At 34.2% G+C, this 15,406-nt stretch overlaps 1 protein-coding gene across 4 annotated transcripts; it reads left to right on the top strand.

Moving 5' to 3' along the window:
- The first annotated feature begins 2,287 nt into the window (after nucleotides 1-2,287).
- Nucleotides 2,288-11,652, top strand: LOC141723723 (protein MODIFIER OF SNC1 1-like). Of its 4 annotated transcripts, none has more exons than XR_012576345.1 (11): nucleotides 2,288-2,512; nucleotides 4,130-4,209; nucleotides 5,123-5,203; nucleotides 5,293-5,337; nucleotides 5,503-5,878; nucleotides 6,013-6,115; nucleotides 6,774-6,854; nucleotides 6,947-8,195; nucleotides 8,272-8,539; nucleotides 8,624-11,210; nucleotides 11,312-11,652. XR_012576345.1 is itself a non-coding variant. In XM_074525597.1 (10 exons), exons 2-10 carry the CDS (start codon nucleotides 4,178-4,180, stop codon nucleotides 11,135-11,137), a joined length of 4,749 nt encoding a protein of 1,582 aa, XP_074381698.1. In that variant the 5' UTR covers nucleotides 2,288-2,512; nucleotides 4,134-4,177; the 3' UTR covers nucleotides 11,138-11,652. The 4 variants fall into 4 exon arrangements, 2 of the variants coding, with proteins under 2 accessions (XP_074381698.1, XP_074381697.1); XR_012576344.1 differs by having other exon boundaries at nucleotides 8,624-11,214; XM_074525597.1 differs by having other exon boundaries at nucleotides 4,134-4,209; nucleotides 8,624-11,652.
- The last annotated feature ends 3,754 nt before the right edge of the window (nucleotides 11,653-15,406 follow it).

The raw sequence follows: 15,406 nt of genomic DNA, 5'->3' as shown, positions 1-15,406 counted from the left end.
AATTTTGCATCCTGCAGTTAGATAGAGTAGATAGAGTAGTTAGTCTTGATTTTCTTTCCTTTCAATCAACCGCCTACCTTATCTTAAATTCATCTTAAGTCTTGATATTATCTCCTGATAAATATCTTCTGAACCTTAAGTTCTGATAACTTAAGTTCTGATATCTTAAGTTCTGTCTTCAATATAAGTGCTGATTTCCAGTTAAGTATTGATTTGTCCTGTTATGTAAAATCTGAAAACTAAACACAAATCATATTACACATGACATTATCAAATATATCTAACAATCATTATCGAGAAGATTATACATTGTAATCTAGCAGCTCTTAGTGATATTTGTTCATCACTGAGAGAGAACAACAGTTCATATTGTACAGAATTTATTCAATATACTTGATCTTTGTTACATACTTGTGTTAAATCGATTTGATTGTATAAACACTGTATTTAACCCCCCTTCTATAGTGTTGTGTGACCTAACATACTATAACTTTATGATATTAGATTTGTGAATAATGAGTGAGCGACTCATTGGAGTAAACATGTTTAAAGAGAGAACAGTTTTCTAAACTTCTTCATTTATTATATTAATTTCTTATTCATAATTTCAGAATAACCCATATCCGAAAGAACACGGTGCACCTTATCACTTGAAAAAATCGTTGTGAAGCGGGACTTAATAAACTAGTAATTTACGAATTACTATTATATAAAATACGAAACATTAAAAGTTTTGATACGGTACCTGTTTTTTGGTACACGCTGAATTTATGAGATTGCCCTTACTTTTATATTTTTAAACAAATTAATTTAATATTTAAAGTCAATTAAAATTATCTCTCTGCTCCGACCATCGGCTCCTCCATCGTAACGGCTGATTCTATCATGTAGTTGGACAAGATCGATCAAACCCACATATTCATGGTTGTTTACCATGATTTTTATTTGAAATCACTTTTTTTTATATATCTTGGGTTACGAGACTATGAGTTAATATTATGCTGAATGGAGGCTGTAAGCAGCTATGACTACGTAACTTAACCTATGTACAGTCAAGTTATTTGAATTTGAGGAAAATCGGTCAAACAACAACGGTCAATAGTGGAAAGATTTAGTATCATCTTTTGAAAAACAGTTACTAATTGTCGTGTCTTATAATAATATTAAAAATTTGGTACTAATCAAATATCTGTAATATTTATTTGGTTAACTTTATTTTTAACTATAATATGTTATTTTTTTCAATATATTACAATTAAAATATTTTATATCCAACCATTACACTCTCATAAAGACGAAACAATAAAAAATATTATTAGGAGTGGTCACGTGTAATTATAATTATATTTAAAATAAAATAATCTCAAATAAATTGATATTCACAATATTATTATATGAAGACCACATTTTTGTTGGAGACATTGAACACCACTTATGTTCTGCAAGTAAAATCTTTCATAAAAATATTGCAAAACATATTATTTTGAGAATCATGTTATGTAAATATTATTATTTTATTCAAATCTTAAATATCATGTATGGAGTGCATGTATAAGAGTATAAAATGTTTTATTTTATGAACTATGTTTAGTTTCCATAATATTTGTATAATTTACAGAACATACACATTCTACTTATTAAATTTAAAGGATATTCAATAATTTTAATAAATTAGTGATATTTGTAGAACATACTTCACAAAATAATATATTTTATAGTATTTTGATTGCAAAACATAGGTGTTCTCTGAGTTTTCCGATTAAATAGTGGTCTCCATAGATACAAATAAAATTATAATATGTATACTGGTTACGGGTTTAAATAAAATAATATAAAATATTCCACCCTTACTAAATTAAATTATATTATTGATCTAGAATAAGTAAAACTAGAATAAAAAATAATTAAAATATCTTAAACAAAATAATACATACTTTTATCGAAGCTAAGAAAAATAAAATTTAACAATTGATATAGGCTAAAAAAAATTAAATTAAAATAAATCTGAATATAATTAGTTCAATATGGTATAAAGGGGTCTTAGTCTAATAAAAAATAAAAAAATACTACCTATTTAAAAAATATCACTGATTTATATATGTGTATATATATAAATATTCTTAAATCATATATTAAAAATGTTAAATAAATAAATTTCATATTTAAATTTTTTACTTCAAATTAAATTTTAAAATTATTATTTTAGAAATAATCCCTGCGGGGTATTGTTGGTTCTTTTACTATTTTTTTACTATATGATATGGGCTCAAGGTTTGGGTTATCGACTCGTTATACATACGTTTACAATTTACATCATCTCTCCCCGTCTCTCTCTCTCTCTCTCCTTTTTTCGCCTTCTCTCCCCGATCCCTTCTCATCTTTCACCGCCACACACACACACAGCATATACATCTCTCTCTCTCTCTCTCTCTCTCTCTCTCTCTCTCTCTCCCTCCATCTCTCTCTCTCAGAAGCTCTCAGATCGAGGATCCGTATCGTTGTTCTCTCTTCGGTTAGTGCTTCGTGTTAATTATCTCACGATTGCGAACATTATATTTGTATATAAGTACATGAGATTAATTTGATTTTAGGTTTACGAGATTAATTGATAACTGTTTTTATGGTTACATATTTACAAAATTTAAATTATGGTTTAATTTCAAGGATACTTGTTATCATTTTTTTTAATGAGTAATACGTGTGATTTTTTGATTAATTGCTAGACAGCGATGTCACTAGTATTACCTTATGGATTTTCGAGTTTTAATTATGCGTAAAAATTTGAACTTGCTTGATTTTTATGTCATTTCATTACTGATAATGTTGAAATTGATTGTAAATTATGATTTTGAGTTACTTTAAGTCTTTTATCTAATGATAATGATTTTTGACAGAAGTTGATAGTTCCGGTTATATATGTAATGAAGCTAAAGTTATAGTATTGACTGTTGTTTGATTTTCAGTGTACATGCCCGTAAATGCGTAGTTTTTCTTATGCTTTGTGTTATGAAGAATATTTGTATGTACTTGCGAAGATGGAAGATTGTAAATCACTTTTATACTACTATATCCGGAAATTGAAGTGGCAAAACTAATATATTGCTAGTTGTATTTAGAAGTTCAAGTGTTACCTGTCTCCATAGTGGAGACGAAATGAAAAGGAATAAAGGGTTTGCTGGATTTTTTTCCCGTTGATGGATTTTAGTGGATCAAGTCCACTCAAGAAGAGTATTTTTTACTGTGCACTGTTTGTGAATTTTAAATTCCTGCTGGAAATAATTGTTAGTTGTAGGTGGTAGGGAAAGAATAATCATTGAACTTTGTATATCATGAATGCACCCCGCGGAAGGGGAAATCTTTGATTCAGTTGAAGATTTTAAATGCGCAAAAACAATGATAGGTGAGAACAAAAGAGATGACATAAACCGTATCTCACATTTAGCATTATACTAGTTTCATATTTTGACTATAATTCTTTATAATTATAACAAACCGTACTTTTTCAGTACATTGTCTGATTGTTAATTTGTCTTGAATTAAATCTGGAAATCTTTCTTTATTTTATGGGAGATATGTATCAAAACTGCTTATTAAATATAATATCGTACGACTTAATTAAGTAGCAAACCTCTATGGAAGTTACTAAATCATGCAAACCCAATAACCCGATCAACATGCGAGAAAAGCTCAAGAACTTGGCACTTCTATAAAGTAATACCTTTAACTATGCATGTCAAAATATTTGGTACCTACGTATATATATACTTACCAACTTGAAGACTTTTAAATAAGAAACAGCGAACAAAACCAAACAGTATCCGTTCGGTGTTTAATGTTTTAAGCTGAATGGTTGGAACAGTTGTAAATCAGCACCACATTCAATCAAGTTGTGGTGATAAGAACGGGGTCCTTTAGTTACAATGGTACACACAGGAGTCTTGGACATTACGTTTTAGACTTTTAGCATTGCAGTGGTCTTTCCTGATAAATTTGCTCAAGTGAAGTATTTGTTATATTGTACTGCTATATTTTGATACATTAATATCCATTTATTATGCGTGTGCATGATTAGTAAATCAGTAAATATCAAATCTTTGTTGTAAATGATTGTAACCTCTCTATTTTGTAGCAAGGCCTATTTATTCTGTTTGGATGACCTTAGTACTACACTGGAACTATGACATCGAGTATGCTGGCTGGCGAGAGGAGGTACTTTATACATTACATTTATGTTGCTTATTTCTCATTTGTAATTGTTATAAGCCGGGTTCTATCTTGTTGGGAGTCTATTATATATCAGAACTGTAGCACATGAAGAAATTGGAACATCAAATCTAAAAATGGTCTCTTTAATAGCTAAAGAAGTTTGAAATTGGTGAAAAGTTCAAATAAATATAATTATTGTCATAGTTTTTGTTCCATAGAATATATATATATATATATATTTATATAATAGTATAGATGTATCTGTTATTTTTTAATTAGAAATAAAGGTTATTATATCAAAGACCCACAGTATTTTGCTGCCCTAAGAAGGTGGGTACTGTGTATTCATGGTTTTTCTGCGCCTTTTGATGTTCCAAAGGCAGCATATATACCTCATTTTTAGACGTTCTGTGTTGGGCTCAGAATCTGTGATTTTGACTTGATAATAGTGCATATTAATCACAATGGTGAGCAGATATTTTATGTTGTTGTGGACTGAAGTGTCTTGAATGCTTCTTGTGAGTCTCGTAAAGTATCGATAATGCTTTTTTAGGTCTTGTGGTTATACTTGTTTCCTCAGGTTTATATCTTAAAGCTTTAACTTCCAGCAGTTTTAGCATTATATACATATATAGGTGACTAGCCTTGGTCATTATAAGGACAGTAGTTTTGCTGTTTCTAAGTGGATCTTTTCCCACTAAAATAATCAGCAAGTGCAGTATATGTATGTGACATCAATATCCGTGATCTTCCATGTGTTAAATATGCTATAAATATCCTTTTTCGGTGTGTATTTAGATGATTCAGTCTTTACAGGCCGATATCCAATGGATTGATATTGTTTTGAAGTTCCAGCCAATGTTGATCAACATTTATGCTTAGTTGTTTGCATTTGTGTAATTTAATTATATCGTAGGTGGGCCTCTGCAAGAAGAGGCGGGATGACAGTTTTGGGGAAGGTTGCTGTTCCGAAACCTATAAACTTACCTAGTCAACGGTATACTTATACTTGTAGCTTATTCACTGTTATATTTTCACTTACATTGGTTTAATTTCTAAAACCATATCGATTTTATGTTTTTTAAGGTTAGAAAATCACGGGCTTGATCCCAATGTGGAAATTGTTCCCAAGTAAGTACAGCTTAAACAATTCGAAATACTCTCTTCACATACATTTTTTTAAAATATATATAGAGACATGGAGACTGATATTTTGTTGTAATTCCCACAAAATAATCAATTGATTGATTAACAAATCATGGAGGAGGAACTTATTAGCACATCACTTTCTCATAGGGGTAGTCTCAGTTGGGGAAGTCGGCCATCGTCTTCTGCCTCGAATCCATGGGGTTCCTCGGTGCAATCTCCAAGTGGCGATTTATCCAATGGTTCACCAAGCCACACTGGTGGTCGCCCTTCGTCTGGTGGAAGTGGCACTCGGCCATCAACTGCGGGCAGTGATAGAATGCAGGAATCTGTCCCCAGTGCTTGGGGTTCTAGTTCTCGGCCATCATCAGCTTCTGGAGCTTTGACGTCAAACCAAACATCATTGACCTCATTGCGACCTCAAAGTGCAGAAACAAGACCTGGTAGCTCACAGCTGTCTAGATTTGCTGAACATGTACCTGATAGTTCAGCAGCTTGGGGAGGAACAGGGACTTCGGACAAATTGGTATGCTGGATCTATGTTAAGAAATTTAATGCAAGGAAAATTTTATTATGTAATTTACCTATTAATTTCTATTGGTACATGGGATGCAACTCTTATTGCGGACTGATCTTTTTGTTCTCCCAAATACGCAACAGGTAATAGCATCTACCAAGAACGAAGGATTTTCACTAACTTCTGGAGATTTTCCAACTCTTGGTTCAGAGAGAGACAATTCTGGAAAGGATTCCGACTTACATGGTAATTAGCTCAAGTGTTATGTATTTTTTTCATTTGTCTAATCATCCTATTGGGTTGTGTTGCTCAGATTCTTTTGTGGTTGAATGGCTATGTAGTGAGCTGTGATAACTCAAAACTTAATGTATTCTTAACTTTCAATCCATATACTTCTTTTTCTATAGAACTTAGTTTCTACTTAACTTCCAATCCATACACTTCTTTTTCTATAAGCTGAACTACTAATACACTAATACATGTGATCTTCTCAAAAGACCAGAACAGACCTTTTGTGTCAATTTTGTTACACCTTATTTCTGGCTATAGCCACATGCTTAGCCCTCTCCCCCCCCCAAAAAAAACTAATAATAGTAAGAATAGTTAAATATTAAATTGACTTGGTGAAAATGTATCTTTTTAGTTTTTTTCTTTCTTAATTGGATAGTCAGTGGGAGAGCTTAAGTCACATTGACACACTAGTTGAGACTTTGAGTGTCTATATTGTTTTACAAGTAAACTGTACGCCTTCAGATTACTTTCTACTATTACTGACCTTGTTTAAGATATCTTCTGTCTGCTAAAGTATATGTCAGTTAGGTGCCTATTATTGAGTGAAATCTGATAGTTGCAGCTAATAATGCGTCATGACATGTTTTGACTGCTCTTTGATGTGTAATGGCAGAATATGGTGCACATGATCCCCCTAGATCATCTCCTGGTGAAGTAGCAGCAGGATATGAAAAAACTGTAACTTCTGAATCTGGTTGTGCCTCTGAACTTAATTAAAGTCTTCCCTTCTGCAATTTTGTCGCATGTTAGGATTTCATTATCGCTTTCTAACTTCCTGAAATGCAGATGTAAAGGGTGGAAACACAAATACCTGGAAAAGAGATAACACCCGACATGCTGAAGACGGATTTGAACCTAACTCAAATAGCTGGCAAGGGGGTTACCACCAACACTTCATGAATACAAATGTTCCTCAGCATTTTGATACCTGGCGTGGTCCTCCAATGAATTCTCCTGCTGGGGTATGGTATAGAGGACCTCCAGGAGGTCAACAAGGACCTCCGGGAGGTCAACCATATGGACCTCCTGTTCCTGCAGGTGGCTTTCCACTTGAACCTTTTCCTTATTATCGGCCTCAGATGCCACCTGGAATTTCTCAGGCAGTTCCCCAGCAAGTCCCAGCAAATGGCCCAAGAGGCCATCATCCAAAAAATGGAGATATGTACAGGCCTCAGATTCCTGATGCTTATATGCATCCAGGTATGCCAATCAGGCCTGGGTTCTACCCTCCAGTTCCATATGATAATTATTACAATGCTCCGATGGGCTATAATCCCAGGGAACGGGATATTCCATTAATGGGGATGTCGACTGGCCCCCCTGTTTTTAATAGGTTTCCAGCTCAGGGTACCCCTGATCATAGCAATACCCATGGCAGGGTTGGGGGACATGAGCAAGTAGAATTTGTCAATTCAGACGAGCCTCGAGGGCCATATAAAGTTCTTACTAAGCAACATAATGACTTGGATGGCCAAGGTGAAAAAGGAAGCTGGGAGAATACTGCCCCAGGAAATGTCTCTTTACCAGAGAAGGGGAGCCAACAGAGGGCACCTTTTCGCAATAAAGAATGGGGAACTGATAGTAGAAGGGACGAGATGCATTCCCGAAGATCAGCACACAGCGAATATTCTTCTTCAAGAAAATATGACGGAACAGTAAATTTATTGAACTCAGCCGGAGTAAGGTCACCTGAAACAATTGACCGCGTTAATTGGAATCGGGGGAAAAAATCCGAGACCGCATGTGCACCATATTCTTATCCAGAAGTTCCTCATGTACTTGCAGCTGCCCCAAAGGATTCAACTTTGTTACAGAAAATTGAAGGTTTGAATGCCAAGGCTCGAGCTTCTGATTACCGCCAGGAGGTTGCATCAGCATCCAGCAGGGTAGAACATATGAATATGACACAATTTGATAAAATCTCTAATGCCTCGAAAGATGATGTCAGTGCTTTTGGCAAATGTGCTGAAAGACCTAATTCTCGAGATGTAATCCATTCATCTAGTCGATCGGGTGTTGGGACTACCAACTTAAGGTTTCTTGATTATCATGCTCCTTTTAAGTTGTTTATCAATTCCATTTTGGTGCATTAACTATTTATGAGTTTACAGGAGAGCTGATAATGGCGTGGAAAGCCGGCCTGAGCACCATGTTAAAGAAATGGCTAGCGCCGATGCCGATGTTTGGCGGAAGAAACCCCTTGCCGCAGAAGGTCTTGTAGCAATCCCAACACCATATGTAGGGCCTGTTTCTGTTGCAAACAATCGTGATCATCATGCTCATGCAGAGGCTTCTGGGATGACTGTGACAAGTTTTTCTGGAAAGGTTGTTGGTGAATCTCTAACCCCAATTCTTGATCCAAGTGATACCCAGGCACAGGTAATATACTGTTTAAACTCTTTTTAAGTTCCTTATAGTTATATGCTGCTTTTAATGTACATGACTCTGTGTATAATGTATCAGCGTGCAAAGTATAAAGAATTAGCAAGGCAACGTAAAATACAACTTCAGAAGGAAGAGGAAGAAAGAATAAGGGAGCAGAAGGCAAAAGCTCTTGCTAAATTAGAAGAGTTGAACAGGCGTAGCCAGACTGGGGGTGTTTTGACAGAGAAATTGGAAAAAGCTCCAGCAATTAGCGACATCACTGCAGTTCAGAAAGAGTTGCAGATCCTTGCTGAACCTGTAAAGAGTGCTCCCAAAAACGATGCACCAAATCCAGTTGTGGCTTCAAGCTCTAATATAGTTGCTCCTATTATTGAGAGCCCCTTGAGGGTCCCAGAAAGTGCTGTTATATCCAAAAATTTGCATTTGGACAGATCTGAGATTGTCGAACAGGCTACTGCTTCCCGGACTTCGCCATTGAAACAAGATTCGGCTGGTGCTGCTGATGTTGATGTCAAAGCTGTTCCCCATGTTGATGAAAGTAGCTCCTCTAAGCATGAGCAGACAAGCTACAAAATGATGCAAAATGTTCAAATGAAAAACCAATATCCAGAGGGTTTGATTTCGTTTGGCACAATTGGAATAGCAAATATCCACGAAACTGTGGCAGTTGAGGGTACTTCATATTCTAAGGCTGTTCCTGAAGGAATCATTTCAAGTCAGCAATCTACTTTACCTGAAAATTCTAATACTGTACGTGAGGTCTCAGCACCTCAGAGGAAGAGAGGTACCAAGTCTGTTAAGATTAAGAACAAGCACGAGAATCCTCTACCAGGTTTTAATTCACAATTACAGGTGTCCAACCAACCTAATTCTGATAAAGCTTTCCTTGAAAGTAGAAAGGTAAAAGCTTCTCAAAGCGAGGTGGATGCTAATTCTTTTCAGGCGGTGAAGGGGGATGTAGAACAATATCCAGAGCAGGGCTCCTTAGTTAGTGATGAACCTCATGTTAAAGTAAATTACCACTTGAAGTCTCAGCCTCATCGCAGGATTTCAAGAAATGCACAATCTAACAAGGTGGCTGATAGATCTCATGGACACGATGCTACTATCTGGGCTCCAGTGCGTTCCCACCATAGACTTGAGGGTGCAGATGAAGCCGACAGGAAATTAGCACAGGACTCTGTTGCAGTGACAACAAAGAAAGATAGTCTAGGTCAGGATAGTATAAAAAGCAAAAGGGCAGAAATGGAGAGATATGTTCCAAAGCAAGTGGCAAAAGAGCTAGCCCAGCAGGGAACCATCCAGTACTCGGTATCATCTTCTGCTGGTCAGACTACATTGAATGAGACTGCTGGCAGAAAAGAATCTAGTCTCCAGGAGAGTTCTCATCCATCAGTACTTGAAAATGTGGTGCGTGCAGTAGAGTCCAATATCGGAGACAGTAGGCACAGTAAGCATGCAAGAGCGCATGGAGGATGGAAGCATCAGCATCGTGGTTCAACAGAATCATCACATCCTCACATGGGTTCATCTTCGAATTCAAGCAAGAATATTCACCAATATAATGACAAACAGGAGTCCTTTATACCTGAACCTATCATTTCTGATGCTTGGGACCCTTCTGATGGTTGGAACATGCCCGAGGAACCTACTGCAGCTGTCAATGCTAGTTTGGGGATGAAAGATCAAGGTGTAGTAAAAGGCAAAGGTAAGCGGCAGCCTTACAAAAGTCACAAAAACATAGCAAATAAACATGATGTTGATCAGAAAAACAATAATGGTGGGGAGATGTATAAAAAGCCAATTCAATCTGCAGCCCTCGAGAACAGTCAACAAGAGAGAAGTTCTGCCACAGAATACCCTGGAAATGGGGAACAGACATCATCTCTTTGGCAACCAAAATCCCAGGCATATTATGCTAATGCTCAGACTGTAAGGAGGTCTAGTGGAGGTATACATGTTTCTGAAGGAGTTGGTCGGGGCACAAGAAAAGATTCTGCCCCCTTCACTGGAGATGCTTCTGTAGCAACGAATAAAGACCAAGCTGTGGTTATTCCTCAACTTCATTATGATCATTCCCTGTCCAAAAATAAGAGTGTTGGAGAATCTACGAATGTTGTATATCCAGAAGGAAGGAGAGAAAAGAAGGTTGCCGCAGCTAAAGAACGTGTTCAACCCCATAAGAGGCATGGTCATGGTAGCATGGATGAACTGGGCCATACTGAAAGTGGAGAAATGCGTTTTGGACAACGTGGTTTTTCGGGGCATCGTAAGCACGGAAACCATAATAACCAGTCTGTTAGAGGGAAGGAATCACGTGAAGATTGGAATTCTGGTGGGCAAGATAACAGGCATCACCGTGTACCTGGAAACAGAGAAAGGCAGCCACGTAATTCTCATTATGAATACCAGCCTGTTGGAACACACAACCATGGACAATCCAACAGTTTTGAAGGGCACCTAGCTGGCTCGCATAATACAGGCAGCGCAGGGTACAGAGAGGGTACTCAGGGTCAACCGAGGGTAGGTGGAAGTAACTCTTACGGGCGAAAGGGTAGTGCCGTGCAAGTTGATGTTGGTTATGACTTATGATTGACCTCAGGAATAAGTGATGGTTGTTAAAGGCTATTTCGCGTGAGCACTTGGTACTTGACTTGACGGCATTGTAGGTATTTCCAGCTGAGATGGTGCTGTTTTAAGTTCTAATTATAAAATATTAGTAGTTATCAAGTAAAACTGATTTTGACTCATTTGATCATCAATCAGGATTAGGGGCGATTTAGAGCAAAAGGTCCCAGCGAGTGTTTGCCAGGAATTTGGACGTAATAGATTTTAATTCTATGTTCTTATTCTTATGGTGTAATTGGTTTCATGTTTTGTATAATTATGGTCCCGGTTGATCACCTGTGAACCTTTTGGCATTCCCTAATGGAGCCTTGGATTTAGTATCATCCTTTGCATGCCCCATTGATGTGGGAACATTTTAGGCAATGAATTAGGGATGTTTAGTCTTGTGTACGATTCATTGGCTTGTTTTAATGATGCAAGCTTCTGATATAATGCTCTAGTTTCAGATTTAATACTCTGGTATATTACTTGTTTTTAGATGGATTATTTGCTCTTATCGATTCAAATATATAACTATAATAGAATGGAAACTTGTATCTATATTTGCATCATTATAATCTGGGTTAGCAATATGGAGAACATTATTTTATTATAGGAGACATAGGAAATGGTGATCTCTGATCTGTATAATTTTTTGGGACTTAAAATCTTAAAAAATAGTTCATACTTAATACCATAAATCCATAATTTTCTAATATTTTATAAAATTAATTGTACTTGCATTAGAAGAATATATCATAAATCCAAATTATTCCCATACAGAAAGGGTCTTCGTATTTAAAAAGAAAAAATCTTTGATGTTAGCATAAAATAAGGACATTTCAATGCTGGTACCATACATATTCTCTTTTCGTGTATAATTAATTAGGGGCTAATTCAATGGAAACCAATTTAGAATGAAAATTAGAAACCAAATAATTTTTTTTTAAAATTAATTCGAAATATAACACATATGGTATGTAAATCAATTGTTGAGAGATGTAAAAAGTACAGTGAAACTCGGATTTTAAAAAAATTACAGTTTGACGGGAAATATCAAATTAAAAATGGTTTGGAAAAACTGAAATTGCGTGTGGGAGTTGGGTGGTGTGATTTAGGAGGGACTATTAGATTATGTAGATCTAATGACTTACATTAGTTTTAAGTTTCTATTTTAATTTTAGTTTGTATTTGATCAAAAATCTAAAGTATAGTCTGGTCACTGTTTTAAAAAACCCGATTCAACTGATTAGTTTCCGATTAATTCCCTACAAAATATCCGATCGGTTCGATCCTTGAAATCCGATTAATTTTTACGAATTTTTTCTTTATTAGAGTATATATAATTATTTATTAAATTTAAAGTACTCCCTCTGTCCCATTAAATTGTATACATCAATTTTTAACACGCTTTTCAATACTCGTTTAAAGTATAATTTCATAATTTTTTTTTAAATTTTTTTTGAATAAACAATTTATGTTTAAACTTTTATTCAAAAAAACAAAATTTGAAAAAAATATTATAAAACTATATTTTATAGAAGTCTCGAAATACGTGCAAACAATGCACGTATATATCAACGGACGGAGGGAGTACTATATTAATTTAAAGATGAATAGGTAAAGAAATTATGATATAATAAATATATATATATATATATTAATAAATAACTAATATAATGATAATAATATATTAAATATAATTTAATATTATAATACTTCTGATTTTTACTACCGATTAATCGCCGATTCCAATTAAACCTAAATCAGTAGTTCAACCGATCTACCCGATTCGTGATTTTTACAACACTGAGTCTATCACTTTATTAATGTAACAATTCATGATTCATATATTTTATATTGATGCAATTATTATGTTACAATGATGCTTTTATTAAATGGGAATTTTAATTTAAGTTTTTCTATTATTTAATTTTACAGGACATAAAGTTTCACTTTACAAACAGGAGCCCTCAAACATTCATTCGATTTTGGTATAATTGTTATCTGTATGCACATATCTTGCTGCATAGATGACTTTTTGCAATCGCAGGCACAAGTAAAAAAAATGATAAATGGTAATATAAGCACAAGTCGAAAATATGTTACATGGGCCAAAATTTGCAAAGGTAACATTTTGCAGGTGTTGAATTTTTGAATGTCATCATTGATTACAATGACAACATAATTCTTAGTTATGACGACATGTAGAAAAATATTGGCGTAAATAGGTGTAGCAACATCCCGAGAGCCCTACAATTTGTGCATCGTAATCGAGCAAAATGTACATGACATGGAATTTGTGTTGAGGATGTTGTGTGTCATAAAGTGCTGATTGCTCCGATTCAATCCTCATAAAAAAAAATAGGCATTTGTCATCATCTATAGAATTATATGTTGTAACAGCAGATGGTATATTGTGGCATACATAAACCCTAGAATTGGTGATAGAGATAAGACACGCCCTCCTTGATCACCCACAGCCAGAAGATCACCACAGTCTTCAAAGTCAAAATTAATAACAACTCTGTATTTATAGCAAGCTTTAAATACAACAAGGCTACATATTTATAACCAAAATTAATAATATTACCAGGCACCAACTGATTACAAACTCTGATACTACTAATCACAGACTGGCAGCCTACTTCCCATTTTCCACTACGTGTTGTCATTTTAAGATCATACTAAATCTCAAGTATCTTTACTCATCTCTATTCGACCATAGTGCTCAATCACACATTGGGACTAAACAATACTATATGAGCTACAGAGTGATCAAAAATATTAATAGAATCACAAATACGATTAATCAAGAATCAACCCCGATATAAACCTCCTAACCTCACAAAACACATCATTTCCTATACCAAATCGCAATACAAATGCATTTTTACGGTCGTCAATAAAAACTAATTAAAAATTAATAATTTCGAATTTCACCTTATCTTCATTCAAACTCTACACAATATTATTTAAAGTTGAAATTTGGGATCCGTATAACCGCATTTAACAATGTTTGTTTAAACACATTAACATGAAATTATTGTAACGCCATGTAACATTGTAAATTATTTAATTTAACTATATGAATATAAATTTTGAACTACTATGTACATAGAGTGGCATGTAAAAATTGTAATGCCATTTCATTTACTAAATTTATGAAACTATAAATTTAATACAAACATTTATATTAATGCATGTTCACTTGTGATACAAGGGAAAAGTCAACCACCATATTAGAGGCTAATCACATACGCGATTAGATAACCAAAAAATATGACTCGATCGGCGACTCGAAACTATAAATACCACTTAATGAAAGGGTTAAATTCTGAAAAAATGTAAAATTATTTTTAAAAAAGGGTTAAATTGTATCATTCTTATATTTAAGGGTCAAAATTATAATATTTCGTGTAGGGATTCAAATAAAAAAAATGTGTTATAATTTAAGGGTCAAAATGTAAATAATTATCGTGAAATTACTCAATTATCCAGATTTATTTTAACTGTAAACGTCAAATTGACGAAATTGATGTTGTTTACCCAAAACCTTTGTAAGAGTGCAAAGTATAATTATTAAAATAATAGCACGAAAAGAATCAATAAGATGCGAATGCAATTTATAAAAAAAGATATGCGCTACTTTTGAAAGTAGATAGATTTATCTGGGTTTTGTGTATATAAAATATGAGTTAGGGCTTCATTAATCGCAACTGGCAAAGGTGTGTTCTATAGTGTACAGCACAAGCAACGGGGGCATGTTTTAATCAGCGTGACACATCGCATATGAATACCTGTCATGACAATTTGTTTTAGTAAATGATTAGCAATTTCTTCTGAAACTTTATTATATGACACCTAGCATATGAATACCTGTCATGACTTTCTATGACACAAATTAATTTATCTCCTGTCTCAAAATTAAACTCACTTTAATTTTTTATGCGTATTTTAAGGTGAATAAAATTGATAGTTATATAAATTATTTTTCAAAATTTATTTTCTGAATAAAAATATACATATTAAAACTTAATTCAATTTTTTTAAAAAAAATATGCGAAATTATGACTTTTGTACACCTTAAAAGTACGAGTAAAAAGTTAAAGTAACTTGTATTTTGAAATGTAGGGAGTAATTTTTAAATGTAAAATTATACTTTATATTTTTTCTTTTTTATTTCATGCAACAGTATAATCAAAATCAAACCGATATTTTTTAATTTAAACCGACCAGTTTTAATTTTTAAAA

Source organism: Apium graveolens, chromosome 5 (assembly GCF_009905375.1).
Source record: "Apium graveolens cultivar Ventura chromosome 5, ASM990537v1, whole genome shotgun sequence".
Taxonomy (NCBI): domain Eukaryota; kingdom Viridiplantae; phylum Streptophyta; class Magnoliopsida; order Apiales; family Apiaceae; genus Apium; species Apium graveolens.
This window is presented reverse-complemented; position numbering and strand designations above follow the sequence as displayed.